General features: G+C 43.1%; 1 protein-coding gene across 1 annotated transcript in view; it reads right to left on the bottom strand.

Annotated features, from left to right (window-relative positions):
• The window catches only part of pald1a (phosphatase domain containing paladin 1a), an 82,821-nt gene that overhangs the window by 54,639 nt on the left and 7,710 nt on the right, over nucleotides 1-20,472 (bottom strand). The window contains 9 exon segments of the mRNA XM_048233706.1: nucleotides 1,820-1,924; nucleotides 2,223-2,313; nucleotides 3,188-3,348; nucleotides 4,785-4,860; nucleotides 6,635-6,795; nucleotides 7,377-7,541; nucleotides 7,941-8,120; nucleotides 8,835-8,937; nucleotides 9,303-9,497. Coding sequence (XP_048089663.1) covers nucleotides 1,820-1,924; nucleotides 2,223-2,313; nucleotides 3,188-3,348; nucleotides 4,785-4,860; nucleotides 6,635-6,795; nucleotides 7,377-7,541; nucleotides 7,941-8,120; nucleotides 8,835-8,937; nucleotides 9,303-9,484 — 1,224 coding nt within the window. The 5' untranslated portion in view covers nucleotides 9,485-9,497.

Genomic DNA, 20,472 nt, shown 5'->3' with positions numbered 1-20,472 from the left:
TATGACTCTTACCTAGATATATATAACTATATATCTTAGCAACAACAATATGTGCACAATCAATTTCTGCCTCACATGTTTTTAACTCACTAATTCAGAACACTCACGTTCTGGAGGTGAAAAAAGCATGTCAGTGTGATCGCCACCTTAATCACTTTATCCACAGTGCAGCTCTTCAGAATGCTGCAAAAAGTTTCTCTGATTTGAAGGGGGCCTTGGCTTTGCATCAGGGCCTTATTGAGCCTGTCTGGACTTATTTTCCAATACTAACTGGCAGACTATACATTATCACCAACATCTATCATGCTTATTTCTTATTTTCTTTAAACTTCATGGAATATTGTACGCATCATGTACAGTACATATGCCACATACGTGCTAAAATGTTTTATCGTGACACGAGTATGAATTTTTCTAAATTCATAACTTGATGAGATTAATTGATATATCTATTTCTATGTATTTTTATAGAAATGTTATATTGTGATACGTGTATGAATTCTTCTGAATTCATAAATTGATGAGATTAGTTGATATATCTATTCTAAATTCATGAGATTAATTGATATATCTATTTCTATGCATTTCATAGAAATGTTTTATCGTGATGCGTGTATGAATTATTCTGCTTGCTTTCTGCTTCCATCTTCTCTCTCTCTTCTCGGCAAGCCCCAGATGGCCATTCCTCGCCCTCAATTGTGGGCAGCCACAATTTCCTCGCCCCCAATTGTGGGCAGTCGTGGCCTAGTGGTTAGCACTTCGTACTTGTAACTGGAGGGTTGCCGGTTCGAACCTCGACCAGTAGGAACCGGCCCTTCAGCAAGGCACCTAACCCCTCACTGCTCCCCAAGCGCTGCTGTTGTAGCAGGCAGCTCACTGAGTCAGGATTGGTGTGTGCTTCACCTCACTGTGTGTTCACTGTGTGCGGAGTGTGTTTCACTAATTCACGGATTGGGATAAATGCAGAGACCAAATTTCCCTCACGGGATCAAGAGAGTATATATACTTACTTATATATATATATAAGTAAGTAACTTATATATATAAGTAAGTAAGTGTGTATGTGTGTGTGTGTATATATATATATATATATATATATATATATATATATATATATATATATATATATATATATATATATATATATATATATATATATATATATATACACACACACACATATATATATGTATGTATATATATATATATATATATATATATATATATATATATATATATATATATATATATATATCTATATATATCTATATATATATATATATATGGACTATTTCAACCGTTATTGGCGCTACATCAATAAAATGAGATTAAATTGACAGACATAGCCCAGCGAGACACTCAATTCAACTTTGTCGCATCTACGGAATCAGATAACTCAATCAAGTTCAATTTGTTGTCTACCCACGTGAAATGGATTTTCAGACCGGTCAAATATTTCACAAGAACACACATTAAACAAGCAACTGCAGACGCAGACAGGAGCATGATGGGACAAGAGACAAAGTAAATTTAATTTCAGAAAATGGACAGAATCAGAGAGAATGTCAACAGGAGTGAGAGAAAGAGAGACCGAATTAGCAGATGCTTTTCATCCAAAGCGACTTATAAAAACGAGGAATAACATTCAAGCTACAATGCAAAAGAGACCATAGGGTAGCAATCAATACTATATAAATCAATATTTTTAAGTCAGAACTTTTAAGTACTAGTCAAAGTATAGTCAAAGGAGAAAGTGGTAGAGGAAGACTGAGGTAGAGGATAAATATAAAATGAAGTGTGAAGGATGAAGGGCACAGACCTGAAACTGGTAATCCTCTCCGATCCCCTCCAGCTTCTTCTTGTTTTCGTAAATGGCCTCTTTGATGTTGTGCATCTCTGAGCACAGGAGAATGGCACGGTCCACCTGCGGGCACAGAAAAAGACCATCATGAAATGAAGCCGCTTCCTTGACCAAATTTGCCTCATTGCCACAGGCCATGCAAGACATATCATCACAAGTTTGACCTTCATGAGGCCAATTCTTAACAGCAAATGTTCTGCTGAGTATTGTGCAGTTATATCATTGGGGGCCAAAAAAAGTACTGCAACATTCATTTTAATCCCTCAGGGTTAAGCATCGGCGGTGGCAGCCGCAGCAGCATAAATCATTTGGGTGCAGCAGAGCAGCGGGGAATCTGTCAGTGCAATTGACCTGGCCTCACCTCCTCCAGGATCTGCTGTCCGCTCGGCAGCCTGCTGATTAACGCCTGAATCGCTCGGAAGAGTGGTCTCACTTCCTCAGCCTCGACGGCCCTGCAATCCAATTAGACACACAGCATGTCATTTCAAAACACTGACAAAGGACTCCTTAGGGCTCACCTCATGGCTTAATGACATAGTGTTGGGTGATGACACATTCATAGTGTTGTAGGCTAACATGTAATAGAGGCCAATAGGGAGTCTGATTATGAAGTAGGCCTAAACATAGATTCCTGGTCCGTAAATGGGATGGCTAAAGCTTTATTGGTTACTTGGTGTTACTACAGCGTCTAATCTATCTGTCTGATAGGGATTGCTGGTTCACTTTCTATATGGTAAAAGTTACATAATATTCCACATAGCATACCGTTATCTTAGGAAAATAGAGGGGGAAAAAATGCTTAAAATTCTTCAAATCCCAACAGGGTGACCTCACCAGGACATCACCAGCTAAGGCTACATTGTAGAGTTTTATAATAATATATATATATATATAATATATATATATATATATATATATATATATATATATATATATATATATATTTCTATGTAGGTCCATTTTGGTCTTGAAAAATAAAAACAGCAATGTGAATCAGGTTCTGATCAGGTAGACAATATTCATTCATTCTGAGCTGGGAAAGTCAGCCTTCTGCTATAATGCCCCTACTTCCTGGAATCATTTTCAACGCATCAAAAAATGGCTGCTGCTCAGTCCTGCACATTGTTGTCAATTTTGTCTCCATTTCCTACTCCATCCCCTAGTCTTGCAACTTTTGTGTATGTAAATGAGTGTGTGCATGTGTGTGTTTGCTTTTGTGTACTGTATATGTATGCTCCTCTGTGTATGCTCCTGTGTGTGTGTGTGTGTGTGTGTGTGTGTGTGCGTGCATGTTCGTTGAAACAGCTGGAGTAGGTGTGTCCTTACTCTGGCTGCTCAGGTGCAGGTGAGTCGGGGCTAAGGTGGTTCAGGACCAGTGTGCCAAGGATCATGCCCAGGTTGGTGCGTCCGACGCCCACCTGGCAGCTGAAGACGAGGGCCGGCAGGGGCTTGGAGGGGTCGCGTCGCTGTGAGAGGCTGGGCGTCTCCTGCAAAGGGTTTGAAACAATGGCTACTGTCTTAAAGAGGCTTCACACACATAGAAGAGCAGTACACTCACACAAAGGGAGTGAGCCTTCATTATAGGTGGAGTGTAGCAGGCTTACCACACACACACACTATTCCATTAGCATACTACCTCTGCTGTCTAACAGAAATGAATGAGCCCTTCATGACCTTTTTGAGGCTGAAGAGTGGCCATAGCAGGCATAGTGGGCAAGCAAGCATAGTGGGCAAGTATTCTCTGCCCCGTCAGCAAATGTCCTTGCTGCCTTGCCCAAAGAAGGCATTTCATGGGTCTTTTCCTCATTCTTGTCTGAACAGAGCTGAAATATACATGATACAGGCCAGAGAGAGAGAGAGAGAGAGAGAGAGAGAGAGAGAGAGAGAGAGAGAGAGAGAGAGAGAGAGAGAGAGAGAGAGAGAGAGAGAGAGAGAGAGAGAGAGGAATAAAAAGAGAGAGTTTGTTTGTTTATTTCATTTAAGGCCATTTCAGCAACTAAGGCTATTTAATGGCCAGAGCATTGTGTGTTATAGAAGCTTAAATATGTTTGTTTTTTTATCTATGAGAAAGAAAGAAAGGAAGAAAGAAAGAAAGAAAACTGACTTACTTATGACAGGCCACATGATCCATATCCATGACATTAAAGATCCATGACATTAAAGCGTAAGGGCTCTGGACCTTACTAAAATACAGGCCAACTAAAAGAAAAATGCTTCACAAGTAAAGGACTGCGGACCAAGGCCAGAAGATGGCACAGAAAGAAATATAAAGGTGACTAAAAATGAGAGAGTAGTGAAGACGTATAGGCTGTGTCCAAAACAAAAAAAAAAAAATCCAGCCTTCTAATACACCTTCTTTTTGCTGAATTTCAACCAAAGATTCTTTAGAATGTCTCTGCCTCAACCTCCCAACAGAGAGAGACAGAGACACAGTGAGAGATAAAGAGAAAGAGACAGAGAGAGAGAGAATTTGGTGTAGAGCCCAGAGATGAAAACCAGACATGGAGTGGGGAGAGACGACCTGACAGCAGCCAACCTGGAGCGTCCGTGTGAGCCCATCAAATCATGTGCCACTTTCATAACTATTATGATTACCTATGATTGATGACCTGCGAAGGATGTTGAGGCAAGGTGCTGAAGGATCTAGTCCTATTGTTCTCACCTACTTGCCAACCAGCATCTCTGACACTCTGCAGATGTTCTAGAATTTTCCGTCCTTCCATAAGTCACTCATGCTCAAGAAAATGTTTGCATAACCAAAGGGAATGGTCAGGCACCAGCTGCTCATGCTTGTTATATTCATGCAGAAATTCTGACGGAAGTGTTCTAAAGGATGGGTTCGGTTACATGAGTTTTGTTCTCGTCTGTCTGTTTGGTTCTTTAAAAAAAAAAAAAAAAAAAAAAAAAAAAAAAAAAAACTTACCCTGAGAATGTTCACAAAGGCATCAAATTCTGCTTCGAGGGGAGCTCCTTCCATTGGCAGGGGCAATCTCTGATACCTACACAGACAGATGACACAGTTCCTTATCAAAATAAAGCCAAAATTATTCTGCGCTTTCTTTTTATCCATTTTCCACAGTAAGATATTTAAAACAAATCTGCCATTAAAGGTCACCACATAGAGCTACAACCCTCTCCCCTACTGTACAACACGCTGCTCTTTAGCTGTTTAGTGGTCCTTTCCACCGATGTCAGGGCGGGTCAAGGGCAAATTATCATTCTGTAAACTGCCCCAAAGAGACTGCAAACAATGATGAGGGGCTACTCCAGAGGCTCGTTCATTACACACACAGTCCATAACGTCATTTAGTTGAAGGAGTTGGCTGTGGTGTGTGTGTGTGTGTATATGTGAGTGAGTGTGAGAGAGAGAGAGTGCAAGTGTGTGTTTGTGTGTGTGTTTGTCTGAGCGAGAAAGTGTGTGTGTGTGTGTGTGTGTGTGTGTGTGTGTGTGTGTGTGTGTGTGTGTGTGTGTGTGAGCGAGCAAGCAAGTGTGTGTGTTCGTGTGTGTGAGAGAGCGAGAGAGAGAGTGCAAGTGTGTGTGTGTGTGTGAGCGAGCAAGTGTGTGTGTGTTCGTGTGTGTGAGAGAGAGAGAGAGAGAGAGAGAGAGAGAGAGAGAGAGAGAGAGAGCGAGCGAGCGAGCGAGCGTGAGAGAGCAAGCACGAGAGAAAGAGAGCAAGTGCGCATGCGTGGGTGTGGGTGTGTGTCTGTGTGGGCAAGCACGAGAGAAAGAGAGCAAGTGCGCGTGCGTGTGTGTGTGTGGGTGTGTGTCTGTGTGGGCAAACTGACAGTGTCTTCACAGCTGGGACCTCTGTATTTCTGTTGCACTGCTCCAAAAACCCAAAAAGCCTCATTCACATGACCTGGTCGCTCATTACATTTCAATAAACAGTGGGGGCTTGATCTGATTACAAACAGGATGTTGTGGACATGGTGGGTCTTCAGAGAATGCTTGGCCCCGGCAAAAACAAAAACGGCCGTCACACAAACATCCCCCATATACAAACCGAGAGGGAGGGAAAGATGAGAGAGAAAATATTTCTGTGTATTTGCTGCAGATAGAAAATGAGGTGGGGGAGCTTCGGAGAAAGACAGCTCTGTGTGTGTGTGTGTGTGTGTGTGTGCGCGCACACACACACACACACACACACGTCACAGAGAGAAGATCACAGAGCTCAAAACACAGGTTTTGCTTTCTGCAGCAATTGGGGCAATGTCGTGCTGACATACATCAATACAGGATATTAGATGGCTGTGTATAGTTCGCTGACTAATGACTGACTAATTTGCAGTTCCCACTAAACATGAGGTCATATTGATTGATGAAGCACTATTCTTCACTGTCCAGTAAATTGTTAAGGATACACATCAGATTTGTGTGTTGAAGTGCAAATGTAAATTTACATCAGAAGTCAAGAGATTAAGTGGAACTGTACTAGGAGCTCTTCACAGAAGTGGACATCAGCAGAGTGCCTTCATCCAACACTGATTCATATGCTGTGCTCACTCTAGAGAGACTCAACGCTTAAGATTAAGTAAAGAAGTGACAATTAAGGGTCCTTGATGAGTCTCATAGGAACAACGAAGGTGACAATTAAAGGAAAATTGAGTGAGTTGCACAGTTTTGAAAGGGTTGTTTTAGGACACGTTTCAGTATGCCCGTAGGCAGCCACTCTGACTAGTCAAAGGCGATTCAAAACGAGTCAGAAAAGTGCGTAACACCAGTTGCTTTGTGCTTTGATGAATAAATAGCAGTGGTCAGACATGGTCAGGCACCTGTAGGCAGGCATGGTGAAGATGGGCCTCTTGTAGACCTCCTCCGTTATGTGGATGTCCTCGTCACAAGAGATGGAGATTTTCTGAGGCTCGTCCTTGAAGTGCTCGATGTCGTTGTAGACGTAGAACACATTTTCATTCAGTTTGGCAAAGTCATGCAGCTGGTGGGAGGAAAATGGAACAAAGACAGTAAGCAAAGCAAATACTGAGACAGTAAGCAAAGCAAATACTGAGACCATAAGCAAAGCAAATACTGAGACCATAAGCAAAGCAAATACTGAGACAGTAAGCAAAGCAAATACTGAGACAGTAAGCAAAGCAAATGGCTCTATTACGGGAGATCACTAGAGACTAAATCTGCTATCAAACAATGTAAGCACCAGTTTTTTTCCAAGAGTCATCTAAATAAGGCATTTTATATGGTCATTACCAGAGTTTTAAAGCAACACTATGCAGTTCCTTTATTCTAAAATAATAGCTTCAAACCCATTCTGACGCTACAGTGACTTATAACATACAGAATGAAGTCTCTGACATTGGCAATGTGCGCTTGGATTGCTGGGTATTGCACTATTTAATGATGCTGATCGGGTAGGCTAATGAACCTTTGAAAAAAATTGTATGAACCGGGGACCGTCGTAGTGTGAAAAGGCATTGAATATTGATGCCAAGAGGCATAGATATAAAGTCTTTCATGATGTTGGTTTAAGGGAGAAAAACAAGCCATCTGCCGCAAGCTCACCTCCTTCCTGATGGTCACCTCCAGTGCCTCGGCGGTCAGCTCCTTGTCCAGGCTGTGGAGGTTTTCATGGAGGTTCTCCTTCCGGCGGGGTGTGTACGGGACAAAATCGTCTGCCAGGCGCAGGAACACCACCGGTTCTTCGCGCACGCAGAGGAAAATGATCTCCTTGCAAAAATAGCAACATTAAAGGGATGAGGGAAAGAGTGAGAGAGAGAGAGAGAGAGTAAAACGGTTTGCCTCACCCTGTCTAAGAAACCAAAATACACCCTCTAGAGAGGCTGTGTCATTGCCACAACCTTCATCCTCAGAGTACCACATGGTTCAGGAATTCAGCAATGCCCCTGTGTAATTAACCATGGCTTGATCTGCCACTTCACTTTCCATTTAGGGACATGGGAGAGTCTTTAGGGCATAGTGGCTGACAATGTTTATGTAAGAACCCCACATTTCTGCACCATGTCCTTAAGATTACAAAAATACTGGACCACAGGCACATATATATGGATTCATCCTCTTACAAAGCTATAACCTATTACTAACATAAGGAAGGAACAGGAGACTTACCTCGTGGCCTTGGCTCTGCAGCCTCTGGAGGACCTGTTTGAAGCCATTGAGGCTGGGCTGTCCCATGCCAAAGAGTGGGTAGCTGCCCTTGACTTGGCGAAAGTTGGGAGCTCCATGACTCGCTGTAGTGTTCAAAACATCTGCCTTGCTATACACGTCCTGCACCATGAAGTAGTTCCCCTACGGATGAGAAAAGCAATCCTTTAAAAAAGTGCAATGAGAGTCAAAAATAATTTAGAATATAATCTAGAACAAAACATAATCTAGAATGTTCATCTCTTCACTCCAAAAACCAGAAACCATAAATTATTTAAGTTAAATTATATTAACTTTAGTTAAGGTTGCTTCTAGCAATTAATGTACTTGGTGTGACCGTTAATAGATGAAGAACCACATACACCTGCAAGTATAAACGTAACTACTTAAAAGTCTAAATATGTCAGGGCAAGAAAAATACAGCAAACGACAGTGAGGCCTTAGTAGAGATGTGTGAATTTTTCCCTCTTCTGAACTTATTCGCGTCAGGCCCAAGCGAAACCATGCCCACTTGTCGGCAAACTGAAACTCCAGCTGAAACAATAGGGTCACTCACATGACCTCTATGGCCCCCGGAGATGGGCTGAGCCAGTTCAAAGCGTCAAGACGAGGCTGATCACGCTCCAAACAGCCCTCGTCAGATCAGAAGAGCCAGAACAGCTTATTTACAAGCCCATCACTTCATATGACGCTTAAAAGGCTGATGCCTTAATGAACTAGGGGCAGGAGTGAATATGTATCTCTGTGACAAGGTTTCTGGATCAAATTAACAGTTAAAGTCAATCAGTTATATCTAGCTATATTGGAGTCATTGACAAACAGCTGAGTGTTTTGGAGGAGTAAGTCATCTTCACTTACCTGCACCAAATAGTGCTCAGGCATGGTGTCAGAAATTCTGCCCACTTTGTAATTGGTTTTGTGAAGGTCATCGTGAATCTGGAACTCTTGCCTACAATTATACCTGGGGAGAGGGAGAGAGTATTCACAAAAAGGCCCCATGTCCTACCACAGCACCACAAACTATAATGACTAATAAGTGGCATGGCTCCATTATCCATTGCTTAGATGCTGGCAGTGAAGTTTAATGCTCTGATACATACCGTTGACAAATGCAAGGCATTAATAAAAAACTAACCATGTGCCTTGAGAGTCAATTCAAGATGTAGGCTAACCATTTCCAGACCTTCAGACTATGGATGTTTATCTAGATTCCCACCTCCCATCCACAATCATCTGGGAGGATTAAAGCCCCCTCTGCCCCCCACCCGACCCCTCACCCACGGCCTAATCAGATGTTTACCCGCTGCGTTGACGCTCGACACTTACGTGATGACCACCGGTGCTACTTTGTTGGTGATGATGGACTTTGCCTTGTTGTTGTGGATGCTGACCGTCTGGAGCGAGCTGACACTTAGGGATTGCCTGCTGTCCGCCATGCCGTTGCCGTTGCCGTGGACGCCCTCATGCACTGCAGGGGGGTGTGGCGCGGCACTGGCAGTTGTACCCATACTCCACACGCAGCTGTCAATCACCACCATCACCACGGCAGGAGCAGCAGAGACGCCGCCGACGACGACATCACAGCAAACACAGGAAGTAAAAAACACAGCAGAGTCAACAACAAACAGACGAAAACACAACGGAACAAATGAGATGGCGCTTCACATGATAAACTCCAACTGTGCCAAAGGCTTGAATGAGTTAGGGGGTGTGTGTGTGTGTGTGTGTGTGTGTGTGTGGGGGGGGGGGGTTGTGTTAGATCATTCACACGTTTCTGTCTGGCCAAGGCAGTAAAGGAAATGCCTCTGCCTCTTTGGTCAAGAGCGTATTGAAAAGGTGCAGCATGTTTTTTTATTGTTGTTGTAGCTAAAAATATAAACGCTCTTGTAGACTTACAATAATAGTGACAGTGTCTCCTTGTAATAGCCAATGCTACATTTCAAATATGCATCCTGCCAAAAATATACATAGCTGGCCATTTTTCCTTAATTATTCATCAAGTCATTTAGATTTCATTCTTTCCAGACACTTCGAGTGATCTAGTGAATCGTTTAAGCAGTCGGGTATGACAAAAAGGGCCAAAATCAATAAATAATAAAGATTAGTGTGAAGTCCAATCTTTTTTAAAAGACAAAATGGCAATTTCTGGCCTCAGCATCTCACACTGGTCTGTAGATGGTTTGCAGTCTAAAGTGGCAAACTAAATATACTTCTCACCCTGACCACAGACAAAGATCTATTATGTCAGGGCACATTCATGCGCTCCAGCCGTAACTCAGAATCACTCCGCGTCTTCGATGTGCTATTTCTGTGATGCGGAGCTTAAATGGGGGAAGTGTGGCAGTATTTACACCTTAATTAGAGGACACTTGATGCACAGCAGGCCCTCCTCTAAACAATCCAAACATTTCTGCAGGCCCCATCCACTCCCGCCAGAGCAAACAAGGGATTTGCTGCAAGCACAGCAGATAAACAAACCAGGTCTGGCTCCTCAGCACCACCCTACCACCACCACCACCCCTGATTTGCCCTCCCTCTGTGTCTGTCCATTTCCCTCCTCCTTCCTTTTCTTTTCTCATCCCTTCATCTCTGCTGCTGCTGCTACTCCCCCCCCCCTTTCCTCAAGCCGCACTGCAGCCAGAGAATGACTGTCTGAGGGACACACACTGGAAATTGTTATGGAGACTGCTGAGGCATGTCTGAGACACTCACACACACAGCTTTATGATCACAGGCTCAGAAATCTCACCCCACAGACAGACAGACACACACACACTTATCTCCACATTCCATCTCCCAGAGATACCCCAACCCACTAACACAGAGAAACAAAATATTTCCCTTACACACACACACAATAAGCACTCTAACTTGCACAAATACAGTACCCACACCTTCCCAGTAACTCAAGTATGCACGTCAGCACCTACACATAATGATGTCTGTGAGCTGGCTGAGCTTCCACGTTCACCACTGAAGGCTGTCTGATAAAAGACCTCCCCCCACACACACACACACACACACGCATTCAACACCACCCAGCACACAGCCAACCACTGAAGAGTGAAGGACACAGCCATTCTCTACATTCAAAGAGTTGACATCAACAGACTTGAAAGTTTCTTAACAAACATGACTTGCAGTGAACGGACTTCCCTGGCAAAACATTGATGACCTGTTTTTCATATCACCTACTCATTCCGTTGTACCATTTCTGGTAAACCTCCTTTATTTCGATTTAAAAGAAGAAGCAAAAAAAAAATCTAATCAACAAATCTGAATGATGTGCAAAAAAAAGATTTTAAATCGAAAATCGAGTTTTATGTGAAACAAAAAAAATTCCCCCGTTGTGCCCTTGAGCAAGGCACTTAATCCCGAGCCAAAAAAGATAAAAAAAAACAGCCCAACACATGTCCTGTCTACACAAATACCCCATCCAGCCCCTTTCTTACAGCTGTTACGAGTCATTTAAATTAAGCACTCGACACTGTCACCCAGGCCCAGACTGGGTGAACAGGGAGAACTCAAGGCTCCGACACATGATGCAGCACCATCTTGTCTTAACATAACCGCTGAGATACAGAAAGTGACAGGGAACACTGTGTGAAGTGAACAAGGGCTGAAAGATTAATCAAATCAAAACCGCAATTTGAACTTATGTAATTAGCAAATCTCAAAAAAGGCTGCAATTAATTGTGTGGCTAGCTTAACCAATGGTCAATAATGCTACATATTAATTTCATCTTTATGTGACGCACAGCCATACTCATCAGACAGAGGTACTGTGCTTTGCATGCTAACCAATTAAATCGCAATCTTGGAAATCGCAATTAGATATTCTCCCCAAATCATTCAGCCCTTGTAAACAACAGGACCATCATTGTGTCCTATGAGCATCATGATGACCAGAATGAAGAGGAACAGATTTGTGAAGAGCAAACGCTGCATTAAGACAAACCGGTCAATGGCCGTGGTTTTACTCAGATTAACAAGGCAGAGAAACAGACCTGTATAGCATACAATAGGGTTTCACAGTCAGTGTATTTCTAGGGTGTTTCATGAACACATTTTATGTGTTAACTGAATTCAGTTCAAATAGTGCTTGCATTACACCATTAACAATGGCCATTGTCTAAGCACCTTAAAAGCCGATGGTGACACAGGTGGCGGCCGGAGGGTTAGTCCCTTCTAACAGGAAGAAGGCCTCATCAACATCTGGCTGCCAGTGGGTGAGGGGGGGGGTCTGTTAACCACCTGAGGCTGGCACAGAGGAGATGGAAGGGGAACAGGATGTAGGGAGACCCCAGACAAGGTGGAGGGCAGACAGGCACAAAGTGGTGCGGGAAGAGCAGGAAGTGGTGCGGGAAGAGCAGGAAGTGGTGCGGGAAGAGCAGGAAGGAAACAGGACACAAGGACTAAGGCACACACAAGTGAAGTAGGGCAGTCAGCAATACAAAACATGTCCCTCCCTTTAGAGATCATAGAATATAACATATAGGGGCAGCTGTGGCCTACTGGTTAGCGCTTCGGACTTATAACCGGAGGGTTGCCGGTTCGAACACCGACCAGTAGGAACGGCTGAAGTGTCCTTGAGCAAGGCACCTAACCCCTCATTGCTCCCCAAGCGCCGCTGTAGCAGGCAGCTCACTGCGTCGGGATCACTGTGTGGTGAGTATGTTTCACTAATTCACGGATTTCACGGATTTTACTTATAGGGTCATTCCATGTGAAATATTGGGGTATCATGTACATGGTACCTCTCAGATTTTGTTGAAAAGCTGTGAAAATATGCCTTATGTTACCAAATGAGGGAATCTGAAGTTTCAGGTCAATATCTTTGCCCGTGGCGTCCATTTGAATTTCGGGTGCCACGGCCCTAATTGACAGATTGGAATTTCACATTTCATCTTTTGCCATTTTTGGAAGCCCATAATGTCTGTTCTAATAGTGGTAGAAGGCTGGAAACATTCCTTACTGTTTGGGTGAGAGTGGGTCACCAAAGTCCTAAAAAATGTTGACGGCATGTGTGATTTTTTACTTTTTGGGTGGCCTTAGCACCACAATTAATGATCATATTTATTCTAAACAGGATTATTTGTTATATGTGGGAACCTTGCTCTTGTCAAAATGAATTTGAAGGGTATGGTACCACTGGTGGGGGTTTTATGGGGGTCCAATTTCTGGACTTCTGGAAACAATGCCCAAAATGGTGCATTATGAAGAATAAAATTCACATTATGGAGCTTCATAGTCAAAAATTTCATTAAAAGAAAGAACAAATATGTATCTTTATCTGGTGTAAATCCCATTAGGATCATCAAGTGCCCACATGGTCATTTGGGGATACAAATATGGGGTTCCAAGAGTCACCTCTGCCGGAGAGGGTTTTTGGACCCCCATAAAACCCCCCATAAAACCCCCACCAGTGGTACCAAACCCTTCAAGTTTGGCAAGCGTTCAAGAGCAAGGTTCCCACATACAAATAACAAATAATCCTGTTTAGAATAAATATGATCATTAATTGTGGTGCTAAGGCCACCCAAAAAATTAAAAATCACACATGCCATCAACATTTTGTTGACCCACTTCTCACCCAAACAGTAAGGAATGTTGATTCTGCCTCCTGAATTGTGTAGTACAGGCTACAATGAACTACCACACCAGTTTCCAGCTTTCTACCACTATTAGAACAGATGTTATGGGCTTCCAAAAATGCCAAAAGATGAAATGTGAAATATCAATGTGTCAATTAGGGCCGTGGCACCCGAAATTCAAATGGACGCCACGGGCAAACCGTTTTAGATATTGACCTGAAACTTCAGATTCCCTCGTTTGGTAACATAAGGCATATTTTCATGTCACTGAATGCCATTATGAATCTTGTATGGATGGATGCTGAATCACATTATGACAGCACTCCCACAGTCATGTACGTCCTAATTTGATTTCAATAAACATTATGAGGGAAGGGGCCTATCCTGAGCATGACTCACATGACCTGAATTCCTGGACAGTAACAGTAGTTCAGTCACACTGATAATCCAACTACTACAGACTATCTGAACCAAACTGGAGTAGTTATAACATGATTCACAGCTTGCTAGAATAACTGGGCTCCTATGAGGACTGTGCTCTGCCATGGTTTTCCCAAAGAGGGGCACAGTGGACCAGAGAGCTAGCCTCCTTTCTCATCACTGGTGCATGGAAAAAGGAATAAAAATCTAAAACGTTAAATGATAAAATTGATCATCTCACGAGTAAATCCTCCTGTTCCGGATAATTGAATTTTACTCCCAAAATGTCACCACTGGTGAAACACCACCCCATAGCAATAAATCCCATTAGCGCTGTAAGCGCTAGAAGGTCAGCACAGATGCAGCACAAAACAATCTTTTCAAAGCAAATCAGAAACACTGTCTTGCTGTAATGAGAGGATTTGACCTTTCTGTGTGACCAAACATCAACAAAACACTCTGCAGTTCGCCTCTAGGCCTTGCTCATCAAGCACAAATCTTTTGACTGAAAGGAGGAAAAAGCCCTGACTGATAAACATCCACTTATAGAATATTATACAAAACCACACTTCCCTCCTCTGTTTATTCTGGAACCTTCTCTAAAAGGAACATATTTATGATCTTACTCATGCAACCTGGCTTTTGTAGCCATCAGCTAATCTGGAGATATTCTCCCCAAAGCATGATATTCTCCCCAAGACAGCATGTCAGGCAGAGTAGACACAAACAGGCCTGTTGAATAGCCAGTATTACTTTGCCCAGGGCTGGACGGTTGGCAAAAAGATACCATCCAAATATGACTATTGGACTTGGATTATGACATGAAGATTGCACTTGTTGCACACCAATATGAGTATGATCATGCAGTACATACATAACCTGGTCAGGATACATGGGAGTACTGACTTCAAGGTGAATGCAGCATTTGATTTATCATTTAATTTCAAAGGTCAGTTTAAGCAGAGTGGAAGAACAACAGAATGGCGGACAATAATTTAATTAGACATGTCCATCCTCCAATGTCCCGTTCCAATGTTAACAAAAGGTCAGTGGAACATGTGATATGAAATGTGATCCAAATCTATCCATCCGTTTCCCCTTTAACGTCATGCAGTTCTTGTTCCAGTTAGAACACTTGGGGGAGGGTGGCTTGGGTGGAGGGGGGTTGTTTAGTGTGGTGGGGTTAGGAGGGAAGTTGCATTCTTCCAAAAAGCCAATCTTTTGTGAGCCATTCAAATGAAACTGGTCTGCCACTAGCTTGACAGGGTCCAACGCCCCCCCCCCCCCCTCCTCCTCCTTCTAGCTGGCCAGTGAGACTTTTCCTGACACCACAGAGAGAGAGCAATGGGTGGGGGGAATGTATGTATGTATGTGTGTGTGTGTGTGTGTGTGTCCAACCAAGCCCAGGCCCCACTTCGCCTCTTTTTAGCCCTGGCTGATTGAAATTCCGGCAGCATCCTGACATCGCTGAGAGAGCAAGAGCAAGTGTGCGAACCAACCAACCAACGAGCGAATGAGAGAGCGAACGAGAGAGTGAGTGAGTGAGTGAGCGAGCGAGCAAGCCGGACAAAAGGGGGCTCTAAAGAAGCAGACAGGAAAGAGAGTGCAGCTGCAGGATGCATCTGTCCTAGGGTGCGCTAATAAGAGGAAGGATGCAGAGAAGGGGGCTCCTCATTCTTAGGAGACCAAGAGGGGTGGGAGAACGGCAAGCAGGAGAGACAGAGAGTGTCTCTCTCTGTCACACACACACACACAAAGTCAGACCCAAACAGAGGCCTACACTACACAGCAGACGATGAGGAAACACATTTTGTTTCTTTTTTATTTCCACTTCTTCTCTATTATTCTCCGTTTCGGATAAAGTGTAGGAGTGGCATCAGAGCCAACGCAATGTTAAAAACACAGACCTGAGAGTAAAGACAATATTGTTGTCATATCAGTTAACTGTGATCTTGAAGATGTTGACAACCTGCAACCCGCTGTGGGTAGCGGTGACTGTGGGCAGACAGTTCAGGGTCAGGCCGGGGTAAAAACAGGGGAAGAACATTCAGAATTATTCAATGACAAACCAGCGACAACATCCTGGTCACACATGACAAAACATGCAAAACTTAACAGACTGTGGTTTCTTTGTTATTGCAGGTGGTCGGATATGCCTTGCGCCACCCCAGAATAGGATCCACTTATAGAACCCATTGATATATTACATACAAAGTTATTCATGTGGAACTCTTCAAAGTTCAGGAAGAATATTCTACTACTGTACACCACGTTTCCTTGATGAATGACCATGCAAATGTGTGGTTTTCAGTTAAGAGCTTAACACACTGAAAATGTACTAGAGCCAGTCTCTCTTTGGACCTCCCCTCTCACTGACCATATGACACTATGCAAAAGTGCTTTTCCTGAAAAACTTGTTTGCCTGCATGTCCACTACGAGCAAAGGTTCTGGATAAAACACATCTATTGTTGTGGAAAACTAACAGCGTATCCATAAAAGTCACCGTGAGGTCATGGCACCGTTTTGTTTGCTTGTTTGCGGTGGTAGCTTAGTGGTTAAGGAGTTGGGCTAGCATGCGGTAGCCTGAAAAAGATGGTGGGTTCAGTTCTCGGCTTCCACCGTTGTGGCCATGAGCAAGGCACTTAACTCCAAGTTGCTTCAGGGACAGTGGCCCTTGTAATATAATTGACACATGCAAGTCGCTTTGGATAGAATTTGGATTTTGCATCTGCTAAATGAATACATGCGAATGTAATGTAAATGTTTTTCTCTGCAAAACCCCACAGCAAGGCCATGGGTTGCACTGATGTAGCATCTAGACAAGGTCAGTGTCCAGAGGAGAGAAATGTGCACTAGAGCAGCAGGCCAGTAGAATCATTTCACTTCTCAGCTCAACATTAGCAACGGGCCCTTACGCAGAGGCCACTAAAAGCTGCGCTTGGCGAAGGGCAGCAAAAATCCGCTGATTGTCCAAATGTGACCACAGTCACACACAGCCTCACCACTGCAGAGCCTCCAGGACAATGTGACACCATCATCTAAGACTCAGGACATCTTATTTAAAACCGACCATTGGAATCAGTGGAACAGGGCCCGGAGCAAAAACCAAAGCTTTGCATGACATCATCATCAAATCATCAAACATCTAAATGACCGAAATGAGCCTGGAAAATGAATTTATGCTTTAAATAGAGGAACATGCATTTCATTCCAAGCAAAAAAAAATGAATTAGAGAACAAAGAAATATCCTGGCAGTAGGCTATTCTTTGAAACGCCCCATATTCCCATTGTCTCATGAATTTATCAGACACAGAAAAATGGTGTTTTGCCAAGTAGGACACACTGGTCACCAGTGAGACAGCAGTCCACTCTGACACAGGAAGAACTAGCTACAGGAAGAACTAAACACCTTCAGAGGAAGTATGTGTGAGTGGTGGTGGGGGGGGGTGTAGAAATGGCTCCTGAGTGGCTCTCTGTTGACTATCTTTCTTCACGGTGCACAAAGTTCACGGAGACATGCGTCTCTACAGGACGTTGCAAGATGTCAGGGTGGACTGCCAGTGTTGAGGTCATTTCCGCACACTTTTGCAGAGACGGAGGGGTGCTTCCTCCCCGCACCAAAAAAAAAAAAAAAAGTCTTGTTTTCATTCATTATTTCCTCTCTACACACATACAGACAGACTGAAAGAGAAAGACAAATAGCACTAGTCAACAGTGAATTCAGTGCCATTGCAAAAAGTTTCCTCTGAAACACTGGCCCACAGACCTCACGCACAACCTCCCAAATCATCACGACTGCCACACAATCACAACTTCCCAAAACCGTTTTGTTAAGCTGATGTGTGTTGAAATTGATGTTCCTTTATATGAGCACGTTCATTATCCCTTTAATAACTATGGACGAGCCTCAGCTCTGCAATCACTCATTTCAAAATAATAATCCACATTATGAGGCCATCCTTAAAAATATTTTCGTTTGCCGTAACCCAACCGACCCTGTCAATTTAGAACCGACCAAATATTATTTTTTTTCCCCTTTTAGTCCGACCGACTTGCCGGTTGTAAACTTGCGTTAATACCGACCGATTGTTTTTTTTTACTTTAAACAACCAATACAAATGCAATAAAATAATATTTCTTTTAGTAGGCCCAAGTATTGTGAATATAACTTGCCTACATGCAAACGTGGCTCACTTAAAAAAAACCTGTGGCGTCATCTCTACACCATTGGTTTGACGATGTCACACTATGGCCTACGCCGTTTCATTCACACAAACTGATAACGCTTTTACTTGGCACGAAGTTCTGGAAGAACTGTGGGCAGATCTTTTTCTCATCCCTTTCTCCCCTAGTCTAGCGGTGACCGTGTCGGAGTATTGAAATTGGTTGTGGTCTATTCAGCATTTCTCAAAATATGGGTCCGCAACATGGAGACTGCTGGTCCGCTGGAGTCGTGGAGGAAATTAGGCCCGGTGCTTCATCTGATAATTTGCCGCGCAGTTGATCAAGAAACCGCGGATCGACGAAAAAAAGAAAACAAACGTTTCTGCTATCGATGTCATTAAACATGGAGCCCTACAATTAAGTGGTGGTATGAGCATTCATTCAATGCGCGTCTGCGCGAGGGAAACTGAAACTAATCGATAACGCTGGTATCAAAGCTCCGCTTCAACCTGTTGGAAGGCTATTTATTTATTTAACTTAAACTTAATAGAACGATGTTGTTTTTGGAACTTCCTTAGAAACAGAGCAGAGACTGTATACACTGCATAGCATTGAGTATTGTATAGTCAAATTTCAAAATAACGTGGCCAAGAGCTATTGTAGCCTTCTTTCTGGGTACATGTAGATGAGCCCTATGACCCAAAAGTCTGCCATGACCGGGCCTCAGGTCAAAGAAGTTTGAGAAAGGCTGGTCTATATAACCTGCATCAGAATGAGGTTTGCAATGGTGCGCCTGAAGGCACTGGTTGAAGACCCAGTCAGTTACGTCACAATATGCACATTTGTGTAAATTCATTCCTACGTAATCACCATGACCAAAATTGAACTTTTTTTTTTACTTTGAATCTTGAAAAAAAAAATATTGACCTACCTACCGACCCATTTTTATTTTGGCTGTTACTGCAAACAAAAATATTTTTAAGGATGGCCTGAAGGCAAGCAGAAAAGCCTTCATGTGTTGACATACTGGAAAAAGCACCGTCTACTTCGTCTGCTTCCTGTTTTGTTGTGATCTATATGGGTCACGCAAAGCACTTGACTTAAGATATCTAAAGACCACAAACAAACCAAACAAAGTTTCTTCAAAACATTATTGGAGTTTGGGAACCAAATTATTACATAGATTTATTATTATTATAATCTGGTGAAATAATATATTCAATAAAGCTATCCATTTTTGGTCCACCCCCATCACTTGTCAATATACCATGAACTTTTCAAGGCAATTTTTAGTCAACCTTGTCAGGAAAAAATATATATTAATAAATAAATAAAATCACACCCCACTGTAGAGAAGTGACTTGCCTGCCACAGCCAGTGATTTGACTCTGCAAGTGCTGCTAGAGAAACCAAACCTCAGTCTGCGTTTGGCCCTCGTGCGCTGCGCTGCGCTGTGCTGCACTGCTGGGCGTGAGGCGGCGGAAGCGCCCACTTCCTCCCCTCACTTCCCGTGTTTCGCCACCGAGGGCATTTCAGTTAAGGGCTGTGCCTCTCAGGTGCTGTGCGGCTTCTCACAAAACAACAACGCAACAACTGTGTGACAAGCCACTGATACAATCTGTACCCGTTTCCTTACAGGAATGGGTTCTGATTGTTGTTAACAGGATAGACTTCTGTGTCAAGACTTGGTATTGACGAGGAACAACAGCCACAAAGGGTCTTCAAAGATGACTCTGGCTTTCACAGTCCTCAATCGCCAAGTTTGAGACTTGAGCACAATTTGGAAAAAAGCGAGAGAGTTTGATTGGAAGTTCTTTTTGACTTCCCTTCCCTTTTGCAAGACTTCAGATTAAGTAAGAGCTGTATCCTTGATATATATGTACTCTCCCATCAAGGCCATACTTGAGTGCTTAGCAGACTTAAGCCAATGTGAAAACATTTCATAGAGCAGGCTACTGACTCATGATGCTTTCAATGATGCTTTTATCCACCTTGAAACTGCCAAAATCACATTTCTGTCCCAGCAACATGTGATTTAAAGCAACACCAAAGAACTTTTCCTCTGTCGCACGCGCGCTATTTGTTTATCCAGCAACGGCTTTGCAAATAACGATGTCCATAGACAAGGTAGAATATGTTGCATGATTTTATGAAAGTATGATGTATTGCGACATCATGCAAGTCAAATTTGTAGTTTCTTATGTCTCATTCCATCGAACTACAGATCCGCTACCCGATCTGGCAAACTTACATAGTTATAGCCGATAGAGGGCCGCAAAGCGAATGCAGAAGTGCCGTTCACCCTGTTACAAGTTG

This window comes from Alosa alosa, chromosome 22 (assembly GCF_017589495.1).
Source record: "Alosa alosa isolate M-15738 ecotype Scorff River chromosome 22, AALO_Geno_1.1, whole genome shotgun sequence".
NCBI classification, from domain to species: Eukaryota; Metazoa; Chordata; class Actinopteri; order Clupeiformes; family Clupeidae; genus Alosa; species Alosa alosa.
Note: the sequence above shows the minus strand (reverse complement) of the source record. Positions and strands in the feature narration are given on the sequence as shown.